The sequence below is a fragment of the Coturnix japonica genome, chromosome 1 (assembly GCF_001577835.2).
Source record: "Coturnix japonica isolate 7356 chromosome 1, Coturnix japonica 2.1, whole genome shotgun sequence".
Taxonomy (NCBI): Eukaryota; Metazoa; Chordata; class Aves; order Galliformes; family Phasianidae; genus Coturnix; species Coturnix japonica.
Window position 1 is genome coordinate 96,861,374 of NC_029516.1, and position 15,702 is coordinate 96,877,075.

Here is a 15,702-nt window from a genome sequence, read left to right on the forward strand (position 1 = left end):
CTTTGTTCATATTTGACTTTCTGAACAAGTTCATACTCCCAATGAAGACTGCAGCCCTAGGCCGAAGCCTATTCATGTCAGCGTCAATCTTCTCACAGACCTTGGTGGTCTGTGGGCTACACTCTCAGAAACCCCATTAAAAATATTGAAGTTGATAATATAAAATGGTATCAAACTTATCTCAGGAACTGAAATTGCTTCATCTACGTCAATATACTTCTAGTGACCATTTCTAGGAATGTGAAAAGGGTGGGTCGCAAGGAAGTTACCAGTGACTTCAAGAGGAGCTTGTTCCTAACCCCTTTGGGGTGTTTTGAAAATCCCACTCCAAAGCTCTTATGCCAGTAGAACAATGTATTTTTCTTATGGTCATGATCATCATGATATTATTATCTATACTCTCAGTGACACAAATGCAGGCAATCTCATTTTGGTGAAGTGAATTTTAGAATAGCATTGTCAGTGCATACACACATAGAAAAAGATAACACATGGAATTGCTGAACAACATTTGGATAACTCTATGTGAAAACTGCTTGGAAAATTAGAATCTGGGAAACCAAAGATGGAAAAGGCTATGGAGACTATCTATTCTTAAAAAGGGCTTGAAGCTTATTCCAAACCACATCAAAGTCAATGGAAAATTTTCTGTTCCATTTGGTGGGGTTTGCTGGAAGCCCATAGCCCACAATAGAACTTCACGTCAAATGGCAAACATCTAATCTCAGTGGGAGATCATGTGATCTAGTTCATTTTTCTAGGAAACTGGCTGCTTTTTACTTCAGTGAAAAAAAACAGTGAGATACAAATATAAGGTTTTCTTATTTCATTTTCTTTGCATTATCCTTTGTATTATCTTTTTCATTTATCATAAATAATTGTTATTTCTGGTCACTGTAGGTAACTAATACCCTCAGGCATGATCATGCAGTATTCCAAACAACTCTATTAATATGTACACTGCACTAAGTGTGCAGTTCCATGCCATCCTCTATTACAGAACTGCTACAGCAAGATAAAATTTATTTTGAAATATTTTTATAAGTACTTTAAGCCACATTTTGATAGACACAATTTTGAGGCCTGTGTTGTATTATGATTCTTCTATCTATATCCATACTTGTCTGGGCCAACTTAATAGAAGGATGAATATTAAGAAAAAACATTTTACATTCAGATCAAAATTAGTAGAGATCCCAACACAAACCTTATATGATGACTGATAAATTAGATGGGCTAACTGCCTAAATAACAAGAATTTTACTTAAGTATACAATATATACTCCATATGAGGGGGAAGCAGCCACAGCACATCATAGATAAACGCTGAAGCACTTTTCAACCCCAATAATCTTTTTGGGATCCATGGTGTAGATCTGACAGTAAAATGAGACAGAATGAGAGAATAAGTTTTCAGAGCTTGCAGGTTGTCATGTGTTAGGGGTCCCACTAGCTTACAGGACATGAGAAATTATCAGTGGGGAAACCATTCTGCACCATCTGGCCCTACATAATCCCATCATTTTTCTGTGTGTCTGTGCATAAAAGTCATGCACACAGCAAGGAGAGGACACACTCATCTCCCTCCTGGTTTACTATTTCCACTCTGCAAGCAAACCATAAACAGGAATCCTGTGCTTTCAAAATATGACCTATCACAACAGGAGCAGTGCCAGCATTACCTGTGTTTCTAGCATGCATTAACCGTGGAGAGTTTTGTAAGGCCTTATCAACATCATCTGAAGTCAAATGTGGAAGAGGAGCTACAAAACAAAACAAAAAGCAACACCAAAATGAAAAAAAAAAAAAAAGAGAATTATCTTTTAAAACCATATTTTCCCATAGAGGATTGTTTGAAAGTGAATCTACCAACAGTCAGTTTCTGTCTGCAGTTTGCAGGGAGGTGTGTGTGCTATAGCTTAGACAGATAGCTTAAACTAGGGCACTCATTCATTTATTTGGCATTACGAATGCAGAATATTTCTGGCTGATTATTGACAGTGTGCGTGTGGAGAAGACTGCACCGCACTGGTGTTGCAATGGTTTTTTTTGTTTTTGTTTTTTGGGGTTTTTTTTTGTTTTTTTTTTTTTGTTTTTTTGGTTGTTTTTTTTTGTTTGTTTGTTTGTTTTAAAACCAAGATCACTTTAAAATGTTTAAACTGAGGTAAACATGCAAAATTTCCTCAAGCTTAGATGAAAGTACAAAAGTCAGGAACTCACTAGTCCCCTCTTTCTCTTTGAAAAGTTAGCCTTACACTACAAACACTTTGCATTTGGACCTCAGGGACTGGTTGTTTTGTTTGTTTGTTTGATTGATTGTTTTCCTGTTATTTTTTCCCCTTTTTAGTTTTTTATTCTCCACAAATTTATAGAACATTTATTCAATTCAGTGAAATCTTGCTTATTCTATTCAGAGTAGAGCAAAGTGCTGTCAGTCCATAGAATCATGCCTGGAATTTGCTTCATGAATCAATTCTTGCATTATTGTTTAGTATAATCATTGTTAAAATGGAAATAAATGAGTATGTGACCAGAAAAAACATTAGCACTGAATCCCATTTGATTTTCTTCCTACAGTGTACCGGTAAATATGCAGGAGTTCAATTTTAACTTTGTCTCAGATAAAAATTTAGAAATGTTGCCCAACTCTTTGTCTCCAACAAACATGAACAAAAGCCAACTGAAATCAATGGGAATCTTTCCTTCAAATTTAAGAGGCTTTGGATTGAGCTTCCTGCTATACTTTGAAGATCAATATTACTAACAGAGACATCTGAATACCCACTGCTTTAAGATCTAAGAGTGGTATCAGCCACAGATTGAAGGTAGGCACTACCATAATGACAGAAAACTATCTTACTCTCTCTGAGGTAGTGTAGGTGTGACAGGAGGATATCTGCGTTATAGCTCGGAGTGAGTCTCTGGAAGTCGTCTTTGGTCATTTTACATAACTCTTTCCCATCGATGTTCTGGAACAACAAGATGTCCACATCTGGAAGACCATACTCCTTCACTGCCCACTCCAGCCACTGCCGTACATGGTCTGTGCTCCATAACGTAGGATCTAGTGTTATCACAAAGAATGCAATTAGCTGGGGAGGGAAAAGTGGTGATTTACTGGATGAATGTAGAAACACTGTTAGTCCAAACTGGAGAGACAGGGGACTTCCTGTTTACTAAACAGTGGAGATACATGAGTAATTAATTTATCATATTGGGTGGAAAGGAGAATAAATTTCCATTAGAAAATTCTAGTGAAGAACAGTAAGCCCTGATTATTAACAAACCCCCTGCTGGACTCCTTCCATTCAGCATTTTATCTTATCCTTTTTCTGAATTAGATTCCGCACATTAATACAGACTCCTGTCCTCATGAAAATAATACTACTTAGAAAAGCACTTAAGACAGTCCATTAGCAACACTACAACATGTGTCTCTACAGTTTTCTAAGCTCTCTGTTGCATTTGTACCTTTGTTCAAGAGAAATTTCTACTCAAATCAATTTTACTGTTTCTTGGGCATAGGCTAAGCAAGCACTCAGATTCAGCTATTTCTTTCACAATCTACAGCGGGTCATATTAAAATATCTCATGCTTCCTTTCACAGATTGCTGTGTTGTTTTCCTATATGTTGCTACAGTTAAGTAGGTTTTTCCTTACTGCTAGATGTATTGGCAAAACCATCTGGGGAAGGAAAATAAGTACAAGTGCAAATGCCTTTTTGAGAGTCATGTATGAATCCCTGAATTTAACTTGAAGCTGTGCTTTTGTCCTTAAAGCCCACTTTTTCTATCTCTTCCATCCTACTTTTTGCTACTCCTGTGACTTAGAGTAAGCACACACCAACCTGAAAGACCTGCAATACATATCTTTATAATATAAGGCAGATTCTGGAATGAAGATTTTCTACTTTCTGCATAAAAGTCTGTGAAGTGTCTGAGTCTTGAATGACAGCGTCAGTAGCTTCTTTGTGGCATAAATTCAGTGCCAAACTGTATCTGTTGGGATGCATGTCTTTCCATGGGCTAGACACTATTCAGAGACTGCCATGATGCTGCTCATTCCCAAACTTTCACTCAACAGAACCTCAGCTTTTCTGATGATTCTCTTGGAATTTTAAGCCTTTGAAAGTCAGACTACTTGATTCTCTGGAAGTTCAGAGACTTTCTCCACTCTTCCAAACGCACCAGAATCCATTTAAGAGGCCCCCTCTATCTGGTATGAAATGTATAGCAAACTAGAGGGAAGTAAGTCTGACTCCTTGGGGTCTAAATGAGATCACCTATACCTATAGCAGGGAACTCCAGAAAAAATCACATTGAATTGAAGCAAACCAAACACTGGGAATTTTACCAAAAGGTTTTCATTATGCCTATTTATTTTTTTTTTAATTTTTTTTTCTTATTTATCTTAACTAGAAAGTTAATGCAGCTGTAAACGTGAATATTGCTTTCTTATTCCTAAAGATTGCCATATAAACTGAACAATGCCTATGTAATAGTTGAACAAAATATATGTGACCTACTGTAGGGGACCTGCTTTTGCAGAGGATCAGACTCAATTTCTTGAGGTTCCATTCAACCGCTGAAATTATATGATTCTGTGATTTTTACCCATATACTTCTTGTGGAGATCTCAAAATAACAAGGCTGTAGTTGTGATCATCTTGTTCTTTGAATCTCACTCAAATTCACCTCAAAACACAGCTCCAGGAATATACCTCCCCCCCCCCCAAAAAAAAAAATAAAAAAAATCACCCCAGATCTGTCCTGCTGAGGTAACCATGCTGAAGGTTACTAAAAGACTGAAATAATACCATCCAGCAAGTAGACAAATGTTTGCTTTTCATGTGCCATGATACTTAATGTGATCTCCATCTAGTTATCCCAGACATTTCATTATCCAGTGCATCACTCTGCTGTGTTTCAGAAAAGAACTGTCAACATCATCAAAGAGAATACTTCAACATATTTGTTCATACATATCTTGACAAATAACTGAAATAATCACACCTTACAAAATTAGCCACAGTTAGGACTCTTGCATATCTTAGCAACTGAAAAACTGCAAGACTATTAAGCAACATAATAGTAGCAGCAATATTTCAGAGTGGCACATCTCAGAGAGGAACCAGTAGCAAAACATTCCTTCTGTTTGCAGGCTGCAGGTGTTGAGTATATGCTGCTCATATCCAGTGGTTATTGGACTCTCATATATGTCTAGTCTATATGTCTAGTGCTTGGACTTCAGATATATGCATGCTATTTTGCAGACCTAAGCAACCACCCTTCCAGCAGAGGTTTGCGTGGAAGACAAGGTGCACAGCAATTCAACTACTTAACCCTATTACAGAGCTTGCCACCAGAAACAAGAATTTCTCAATTATGCTCTCATATTGCAGTGGAGTAGTCTGCTTGCTTATTACAATGTATTACACTGCCCAAACTCAGGGAGCAACATAGATAAATGACATTGTTATTTTGCTTGTTTTAGGTGAGGGTGATATACTACAAAAAGGAGTGAGAATGGTCACATAGGATCTGAGTGCCTGAAAATAGCCAGCTCTGTCTCTGAAACAGGAAGAACAGGTTGAGGAGGTAGCTTTACTGTGGTACTTCCCAGATCATTTTCTTAACCCAGAGAAATTATGCCTCTTCCTGATCACACTGTATCACACTGACTCTTCCTCAAAGCTGCTTAAATGAGATTAGTAGATTTATCTGGGGAAATGCATATGTTTGCTTGAACATTTTGAGTAGAGAGTCTAACCTGCTGGCACAATAACTCTTCGTTCATTGGTAGTCATATTTGGAGGTGGAATGTGCTTCTCTTCCATGTAGCTTCCATAGTTCATCCCAACATTGTCTGAACCGCTAACCATTTTCCCTCCTTTTGCCACGCTGCAGTCATCAGGTGAATTCCTAGACAAAGAAGAGATAGACGCACTTTGATTATTATTCCAGTCCCTACTAATAAATATCCTCAGCAAGGATGATTGAGATGGGGAAAAAAAAAAATAAAAAAATAAAAAAATAAAAAAATAAAAAAAATTTGGTCTCCTTGTCTCCAAACTTATAAATGCTAATGATTTATTTCCAGAGACAGGGCTAGAATGAAGGCTTGTTCATTAGGTTGCTGAGTACTATGACTGCAAATAACTGTTCTTCTCTGTCCAAGCATCTCACAGACAACTCAGCAAAACACAGAGATGCACTTAACTGTCACTGTTTCATGTGAGCCACGCTTTGTTGCACTTTATGGAAAGCAACGTAGACATATTTCTGCATATGGCCCACAGAAAAAGAAACATTTACCAAAGCCATGATTCAAAATACCACACACGGCTGGAAAAACCTTTCAGCTCCTGACTAGTGCAGTCTCTATGTTACGATAGTCAAGAAAGGGAAATCTGCAGAGGATCTGCAACCAGACACCTCTTTAATTTTGGCTTTGCTTTCTGAATAGAGTCTCTAGCTTTAATATCCCACAGAGGGCTCCCTAATGGTATTTTAATTGCATCACAGTTTTCTTTCTGGCAGACAGAGACATATTTGTCCCTTAATTTAATGTCTACAATGTGTTCCATCAGAGAGAGAAAAATTGTTACAAAAATCAGAAGAATGAACAGAGCCATGGGGATTACCTTTAAATGCAAAGAGGTTGTTTGGCAATGAAAGAATGGTGTTACTTGGGCTCGAGTTTCTTTATTGATACTACATTACTAACAACCTTTCATTTAGTTCTGCCATTTAACTGCTGAAATTGTGCTGTGGTTGTACTATAACAGCAGTTAGATTGCTATGCTTCATTTCAGTTCCTTGCAAACTAACAAATCTGCAGCCCAGAAAACCAAGAGACCTTCCAAGAATCCAGCTCTTGGAAAAGTGCTTCAGGAACTGCCATCAATAATGGCTTCAAATGCATTTCAACAAGAGCCTCTTACTCTCCTTGGCTTGGAAGCTTCATCTCTTGCTGAAAGCATTGGGCAGCGGTGTCACTGAAAGCCAATCAATGGTCAGACTACAGGCAATGTCCCAGAAGAGTTAATCTAATGTTTGAGAATGAAAGAGGAAAAGAAAGGTACAGTTCGGCCCACTGTCTGCTCAACACACAGCAAAAGGATGTGGCATATAATTTATCCAATGTTCAAGTGACTCAGTTATACATATATATAAACAACCAACCAACCACCACCACCAATGTAAAATAGCAAAAAAAAAGTGCCAATGGTATTCAGTTATAAATATATATGTATCACAGAAATCATTCCAGAAGTACTGTAATCACACACAGAATCACAGAATCACCTGGGTTGGAAGGGACCTCAAGGATCATGTAGTTCCTCTCTAGGAGACAGAACAGGGTCCTGAATGTTGCCTGGGAAATGTTGGCTGCACGTACCTCTTTCAGGTATAAAATATCTTGGGTGCTACTTAACATACCACATATGAAATCTGCCTTTTGTAAAGATCCTAAAATTACTCTGTCAGCCTCAGAACTGTATAATAACCACAAGGGAAAATACTGTCAGAACATGGCCTTGCCTGTCACTGAGTGGTTGTGGATTTAGGCTCCCACCATAGAATGAGAATACTTCAGCATTATTCTCTCAGGTTTAATTTTTCTATCCCCCTATATGCCTATAAATATAATTTTGGGATGCAGCTTATTTCCGTCAAAACAGAGCTAAGCAAAACAAAACAACTTCTCTTTCAGACATAAACATATTGAAAGTGAGCTTTTGAGATGATTGCTTGTGACTAAAATTTTGGCTTTTTCTGTTTACCATTAGCAAATAGGAATGGCATCTGTGTGTGAGTGAGTCTGCAGGCTAAATCATGTATATTTGGAATCATAGGCCAACTCCCTTTATACCTGTGCAATATCTATCCTGATTCCCAATGTTGGTTATGTTACAAGGAGAAAAGAAGGAGCAGTTTGACCCATTCACTGACTTGTTTTTTGTGTTTTCGTGTTTTTGGCCTTACTGGCACAATTCCTTTTTTTTTTTTTTGTTTTTTGTTTTTTGTTTTTGTTTTCTTTTTTTCTGTGAAGAGGAACATGGGATAAAGACATGTCAAAATCCTGCTGCTGATGTGAAATACGGTATCAGTACTAGGCTACACCACTTCCATGGGTAAGTGTGCATTAAAAATACTCTTGTAAACACTGAGCAATAAGTGATGTGAAAGATCCAGTAGCAGTAGACAGTTTTTGGCAGCCTGAAAAGGCTGCTGAGCTGGTTCCCTGATATGAATATAAACAGAGAGGGTGGGGAAGAAGATCATAAATGGGTTATAATTTTTCATTAAAACCCAGAAGGAAACAGTCAAGAGTTTTGCCCTTTTGGTGTACTGGGTGGACAAAAAGATCCCCAACTCAGCAAACCTTCTGTGCTTTACTTGAAGTATGTAAGAAGCTCTGTAGGAGCTAACACAGCCACTTGGGTAATTCAAATTGAGCGTGTGCTTATGTGTACCACTTAGCAAGGGCTCAATTCAGGTGGCTGGAGCTGACTTCTACAGCATAGAAAGCAAAACTGAAAATAGAAGTAGACATTAGAAAATTGTGTTATAGTGCCCAGAAGAACAAAAGATTGACTGTCTTCAAAGGCTTTTTTTTTAGGAAATTCTGTGAGCCTGCTGTATTTCTGAACCACCAGGGGAGCAGGGGCAGTAGAAAAGCAGCTTTTCAGAACCTGTGCCCAGTGCAGAGGGTGCAGCTCTGCAGTGATTCATCCCTGGCTTCAGGTCTGAAATGAAACCTGAGATGTTTTTCTTCACAGCTGCACGTTATTTTTTACCCTTTGCAAATACACTGTGTTATACCTGGAATTTAACCAAATAATAAGAAAAGAAACTGTAAAGGCTGCAGTCGTGCTACCCAAGAGCACGTCATCCAGTCTAGAGCTGAGTTAGCTCTAGTTGCTGATAAATGTTTGTTAAAAAAAAAAGTATTTCTCCATGGGTGTCAGATCTGGAAGCCTTGCCACTATTCAGGGTTGCTTAGAATCAATTAAATCAATTAAATTTAGCACCCTCCCCAACTAAAGATGATTGGCATTTTGCCAACCACTGACTGATGAAAGCAGATGCAAGTTCATAAATAAATGTACGAAACACATTTTTTCCTCTTCACTTTGCTACTATTTTCCCCTTGTGACATAAAACACCTGCGTTGTTTTAAAATGCAAGGTGTGAGAAAAATGAAGATGAGGCACAAGCAAAATTTACATAATCTCTATTACATTCCAAAAATATAAGTCCCTGTTTCAAGCATATCCAAATTTGATTGGTGAGAAAAACTATCTACAGTGTCTTTCTAAGCTAATTTAATAACCACAGCTTGGATAAGTTTTTCATAGAGTTACTTACAGAAAACTGATCTCAGAACAGTAGAAGTGCATAAAAATATCTTCAAAGAGATTTCCACTTGTTGTTCTCTGATCAGACTGGGACTAGTCAGGTCAATGTAGATGCTGAGCTACCATAAATTCTTCTTCTGCAGACAAATGTTGTCACTGTCCTACAGAACACAGACCTCTCTGCTTTCCTCTCCTCATCCATTTTTTAATGCCAGCAGTCTGAGAAAGGAAGGAATGGTCTCAGCCGAGCTATAGAGTCACCATTCCATCCATATGAAGAAAAGAGTGAACTGTACAAAGCCAGATTTGGTGGAATGGAATTAAGGCCAACATATGTAAATTTACAGTTAGACAAAACATTGCTACCTAAGGGTCAGCTCATACAGAGCATATTGTAAAGCATTCTCAGGCTCATGTCCACCCACTGCAGCTGCACTAGCTGTCATGAAATTGGCCAGTGAGATTCCCATCAGTGAGATTCCCATCTGCTAAGACCACAGCCACAAATAAAGAGGGGTCCTGTGGGTCTCCCTTTGGTAGCAATCACCAGTGACAGCCCAAAAGAGGGGACTAGGGCATAGCAGACATGAAAATGCCAAAAAGAAAAAGAAAAACACCCAAAATGCATGTAGGTCAAAGCATCCCTGGGGTGCACGCACAAGGCCTTACTCAACTGCTCAGTGGGCTGTGCTAGGGAGCTGTTTCCCAGCACACATGCAAATAAGCAAATAAACGGGATGGTAGAAGGGTGGGTGGATGAGTAACTTAGTGCTTTCCTATGTCCTAAATCCCCCTCCCTGTTGGGGTGACCACGTGAAAGGCAGTGTTCATCCACAGGAAGGGGATGGTCAGGATGGAAGGGAGAGAAGCCCCCAGGATCAGCACTTCTCACTAAAGCTGGTTAAAGGTGATGCTGAAGACACAGGGACAGTCTGTTTATCTTTGCTAGAAGGTGAGTGTCAAATGCAATCCTACAAAAACAAAAGAAATAAAGAAAAACTGAAGTCCTCCTGGGGCCACATGCTCATGGATGTGCACTGCTCCATGTTGGGCTATGTAGGGGCAGCCAAACAGTCTTGACAGCCCCAACAAATCAGGGTTGTGGAGAAGCTGTGCTTGGGGCAGTCCTGCACTAACACCCACTGCAGCATCCAAAAGAAGGTCAGTAACACTGGGGTCCTGCCCCAGGCCTTGCAGTGCTCAGGGATGCATGGCCCCTGGATTCCTACAGGGTACTATGTAGAATGCCTTGTTCTTTCCTTCAACAAAAGGAGAAAGCAAACACCACATGCCAGCATGTGCACTTTGTTGGCTTTCTGTAAGCAAAATAAAACATGCTTGTTTATTGAGTTGTATATGCAGCAGCAGTTCATTTTCAATCTAACAATAACTTTTACTAATTGAAGCAATCTTTTTTAATGCTTTTTTTTCTTTCTTTTTTTTTTTTTTCTGTTTCTGTTTTTGCGTAATTTTCCCAGCTATCTTGCAGCCCACAGCTGCTTCAAGCCTTAAGGCCATCATGGCAAATTAAGGCAGTCAGCGTCTGGCTCACTAGAGGCCAGTCAAGCTATAAATATTACCAGCTCGGCTCTTAGTGTTCACAGTGTGGGAAACAGCTGGTTTAAGTTTGACTGCACGTTGTCATTCCTCCATTAGTGCAAACACTTCAATATTTCTTATGTGTGAGGTTGGAGTGAAGAAAGGGAAATAAGGGAATGGGGTCACTAAAAGCCAAAACTAAGAAATGATGTTCTTTATGTACGTAATTTACAATTAGATTGCTGCCTGGGAGAACGTTGAATTCTGATATGGCAATAGCTTGGCCAAAGCCACAATGACTTCCCAGTTGGCCTATAACTTTCAGGACCTATTTTGTCTTGTTTTTCTTTTATTATTTTTATAGAAATTCTATTATAATGGTAATGGAGTACATTTCTCAAATTGTATTTCATTTCAAGAGCTTGTAAGACTGTTGTATTTGTGGTTTCATAAAATATGAAATACTGGGAGACAGGGCCCTTCCCAAGCCGCATGTGCCTTCTTTTGTGGGCAGGGATCATATAGAAAGTTAGCAAAGTAGAGCATGCCAAGCATAAGCAGAAGTGACATCTTGTATGGAAACCGCAATCCCCCATGTCTGTGGAATGTCTGCTGATTTTCACGGTTAGTGTTATTGGGTCGTGAGGCTGGTGGGTGTGAAATGTATAGTCAAAGAAGATTAGCCACTTTTCTTTTTCTTATTGAAAATGCTGTTTCCAAGCTTCAAATTCTGAGCACCCTCACTGATCCTACCCTGATCAAAACCAAACATCTATTAATGAAGAGAGAAGAGTTATTTCCAAACACGCCAGTCTAAAGACAACCTATTTACTGTCAGAGCCGGTACTGTGCCAGCATGGGAGAGCACCACAACCACTGCCTCTAAATGCTCTAAACACAGTAAACACTGTACTGGAAATAAAGCAGTAATGGTAGGAGCAGTCATAAATAATGATGGTGACTGAAACTCTTGTGAGGTTCAATGTCAATGTTTGAAGACTAATTTTATATTTTACTGCCCATATGAGAGCTTTTGGTTGCTTAGCACTTTGGAAATTTTGGCTTTCCCCATCTTCCTCTTAAACTCCTAAGTCTGAGCACACAATTTAAGCGTCAGTGGTCAATCCAAAATACAGCCACACCAATTAAGAATTGACATTAACCCAGGGTGAAAAACACCTTAAAACTAGTACCTGCCACCTCTGAACCTTCCCCCCCCACCCCCCCATCCCCCCCAAAAAAGCTGCTAACAGGTAGCTATGATAGTGATGAATTGGAGTTGGGGCTTATTTCTCTCCTTGGCAGCATGTTTGCCTCAAGAACAGAGCCAAACCATGTACACACACATTGACACACTAATGTTAAGCTGGTGGATTTTCAGAGTGAAGAGAAACCTCTTAGGGTTGCCACACATAAAGCCCCGCATGAAGAAGATTGTGAATTTGTAGTTTTTCCAGTCTGGTAGGCAGCCACCAACCGCCTGCCTAGTCAGTGGGGAAAAAGATTGTCAGCCTGAAATAACTAACGTCATGTCCTTTTGTACAAGATAAATGTTACTTTATATAGGCAACTACAATAAGAGCATTAGGAAAGCACAGCAAAGATCTCCCAGCTTTGCTGTAGACTGAAACGGGGGCTGACTCAATCCTTGTTGAGCCCAAGAAGAAAATCCCATTGACTGTTTTGGACCCTGCTTATTTAGGCTGAGCTGAGGTTTACCAAAAACGCATGCTAGTGTTATGCGACCAGGTGTGGATGGAATGGCACTGAGCCTCCACTGCAGTGTTGTACTCCAGTGGTGGAAAAAGCCATGCCCTTGAAAAACAAGTGATGTTAAAATAATTATTGCAGATAAATTCTGTTTCTTGATGTGCTAGATGCACAGAGGGTGAGCAAATGTTCAAACTAGAGCCATCAGTATCATCCCACAGACTGGAGAATAATGCAAATGTGCCTTACCTACATTCAAGTATGTCAGCCTGCTTTATGGGAGTGGGATGGTCCTGTCATGACGACAATGAACTCCGTATGGATGAACACATGTTCTTTGTGACTGGGCAAGTAAGCTGGCACGTGACTAGACTGTGCAAGGTATCTTGAGCTCTACTCATTCTGATTTGCTTGTTTGTAAAGCATGAAATAGCTACAGTTTAAGAGAGTTTACATCAAGAGAGGGTAAGAGGGGAAGACATAACAAGAGGCTACTCTGGACCCTGAAATTCCTTCTGTGTGTTGCCTGCACTCAATCTAGCTAGTTCAGAGGCTGTTTGATGAAAATATAGAACACAAACACTCAAAGAAAAATGGTATTTCCCAAAAGAGCCAGCAGAAAAGATATATTAAGTGATAATTTCTTTTTTGAATGCTTTTCAAGCAACAATTGGTAGCACTTAAAACAACATTTTGCACATGATTAAGTCTTAATGACAACTAATTATTTTTGGCATTTCTTTAAAACTTCTGCATCACCTAAGCTGATGTTGGAGAACTTTTGCTATGCTTTCACTGCAGCGAACATTTAAAATGCTTTTTCAATGAAATCATCACACTGCTCATGGCAAGTAAAATTTATTTGAGGTCTGAATAAGACTCTATGTTCCACTCCAGACTCCCTTAAAGAAGCAGGATTACCTACCAGTAAATGTAGAACTTCCTACCCATGGGATGGTGGGAATATATGATTAAGGTTTGTCAGAGCCCACTGAGTAATTCACAGACTTAGATGTTGTATCCAAGGCCTTTTGAGAGATTTCCACATAAGTGAATTTCACCCTAAATGCATAATATGGGTTGTATTTATTCGTTGTAATAAAATTGGTTATTCTTAATTTGATAAAATATATAAAGATAATAAAGAGTAAAGTAAGTAACACTGTGACATAGGCAATCTTCAGGTTTATATTAAAGTGCCTTACTATATCAGGGTGAATCTTTCGGTCTAACTCAAGAGCAGTACTGAACAGCTGGAAACAATATTATTAAATTCAGGTGAAGGACTGATTATATGGTGGCACAAGAGGTCCCATTAGATTTATGTACCTGGAGGAAATATATCGTCTGAACCAACATAATGGATTTGAAGAATCTGAATTTGATACTATGTGTGACAATCTATATTATAAATGCAATGACAGCAAGGTAAATTACAGCTTTAATTTCAATTATTCTTGCTTTATTTAATTTAAGGTAGGCCTTTAGGCTATATTTTCAGCTGCCGTGCAGCAAATTTGGGTAGTTAATCCCTCTGCATTGCATGGAAACAACCCTTTAATTTTATCCTAAAGTTTTTGTTGTTGTTGTTGTTGTTTGGTTTTTTTTTTTCAGTATTCACAGGAGCACCAGCTCTGAATCCATTATGACTTGAGATTTAATGCTGTGCAATTACAGACTAAGTACATCTGGGGAGAGTCTGAGCAGAGTGAGTACATTTCTGCCTTGAGTGGGTACTAAACTGTTGATGTGTAAGAGGTCCAGTATGCTCCTAAAACTTTATATCCTGTTCCAGACAGCAGAATATATGCCCAGGAAGCAGCCTGACAGAGAGGGAAGCAAGAGGGGGGCAGCAAAATAACGTGAAATGAAACATTCTCTAGACGCTACTCTGTGGGGCCTGGCACACAGTTTTGCTTCCTCTGTGCACAGCGTTATTCAGAATCAAGCTCATACACTGGAAGACAATTATAGAGGAACTTCAGAGATCCTAGAGATAGCACTCTTGGGGCTTGAGAATTTAATTTAAGGAAAGGAATGAGCTAGGTGGGGAAGGCAGATAATCTGCTGACAAACAGCAGATGATCTGCCAGAAAAGCAGTGAAACACCAACATACACATGGCAAAGGCTGTAGAAGGCGCTTGTGGAAGGAATAAATGGTTTTCATATTTGTAAGTGATAGATATATTGCACTGAACTTCAGTGTCTTCAGTATTGGCAATCCTAATCAGTATGAAATCATAATATTTGATATAGTTTTTCTAGGAATAACATATTACTAGTAAGTAAATTCACTGTACACAATTGCAATGAAGTATGAGTTTTCCTGGTTATCCAGTCTTTCTGTTATTTCTCCAGTTATCAACTCTGCATTGCTGCCATTAGAGGAGGCTGCTGAATCCAAGACTAATACATGAAGTCCAGGTTTAGATGTTGTGAGTTACTTATAATTAATATAGAAAAAAATGCATTTATTTTCATTGTATCATTGAATCATACAATCATTTGAGTTTGAAGAAACCTTTGAATGCCATCTGGTCCAACTCTCCTGCAATGAACAGGGACACCTACAGCTACATCAGGTTGCTCAGAGCCCCATCCAACCTGACCTTGAGTTTCTTCAGGGATAGGGCATTCCCTACCTCTCTGGGTAACCTGTTCCACTGCCCTTATTGTAAAGAAAAAGTTTGTCAATAGCCAACAATAACATGCCCTTTAGAAAACAGCTCTTCTGACCAAGAACATCTTGCAGGTAAGAGTACCAGCTTGCATGTCCTCTTACACAAATCAACCCTTGTGTCAACTCACATGGTACTTCATGTTGGGAAGCAGTGGTCACCACTGACCTGCTCACTTTCTAGTGATGGTCATATTAAGTACTTCTCAGTGAGTCTGTTTGGACAAAAATTAGGAACTTAGTCTTCATGCACTGCTCAGATAATTTACATCAAAATCTACGTCCTAATGATAAGGTAGGTAGCCCTAACATAAATAAAAAAATATACATACGTGTATGTGTGTATATAAATATATATATATATATATAGAGAGAGAGAGAGAGAGCACAACACTGCATCTTTTTTTAAAG

General features: G+C 39.0%; 1 protein-coding gene across 4 annotated transcripts in view; it reads right to left on the reverse strand.

Annotated features, from left to right (window-relative positions):
• ERG (ETS transcription factor ERG) overlaps nt 1–15,702 on the reverse strand; it is a 143,575-nt gene that overhangs the window by 18,462 nt on the left and 109,411 nt on the right. For 2 of the 4 annotated variants that reach the window (XM_015882537.2, XM_015882546.2), the window contains 3 exons: nt 5,770–5,921; nt 2,861–3,064; nt 1,683–1,763 (listed from right to left, as the gene is read on the reverse strand). In XM_015882537.2, the coding sequence (XP_015738023.1) occupies nt 1,683–1,763; nt 2,861–3,064; nt 5,770–5,921 (437 nt within the window). The remainder of the gene's footprint in view (nt 1–1,682; nt 1,764–2,860; nt 3,065–5,769; nt 5,922–15,702) is intronic. The other 2 variants (XM_015882555.2, XM_015882564.2) reach the window with 1 other exon arrangement.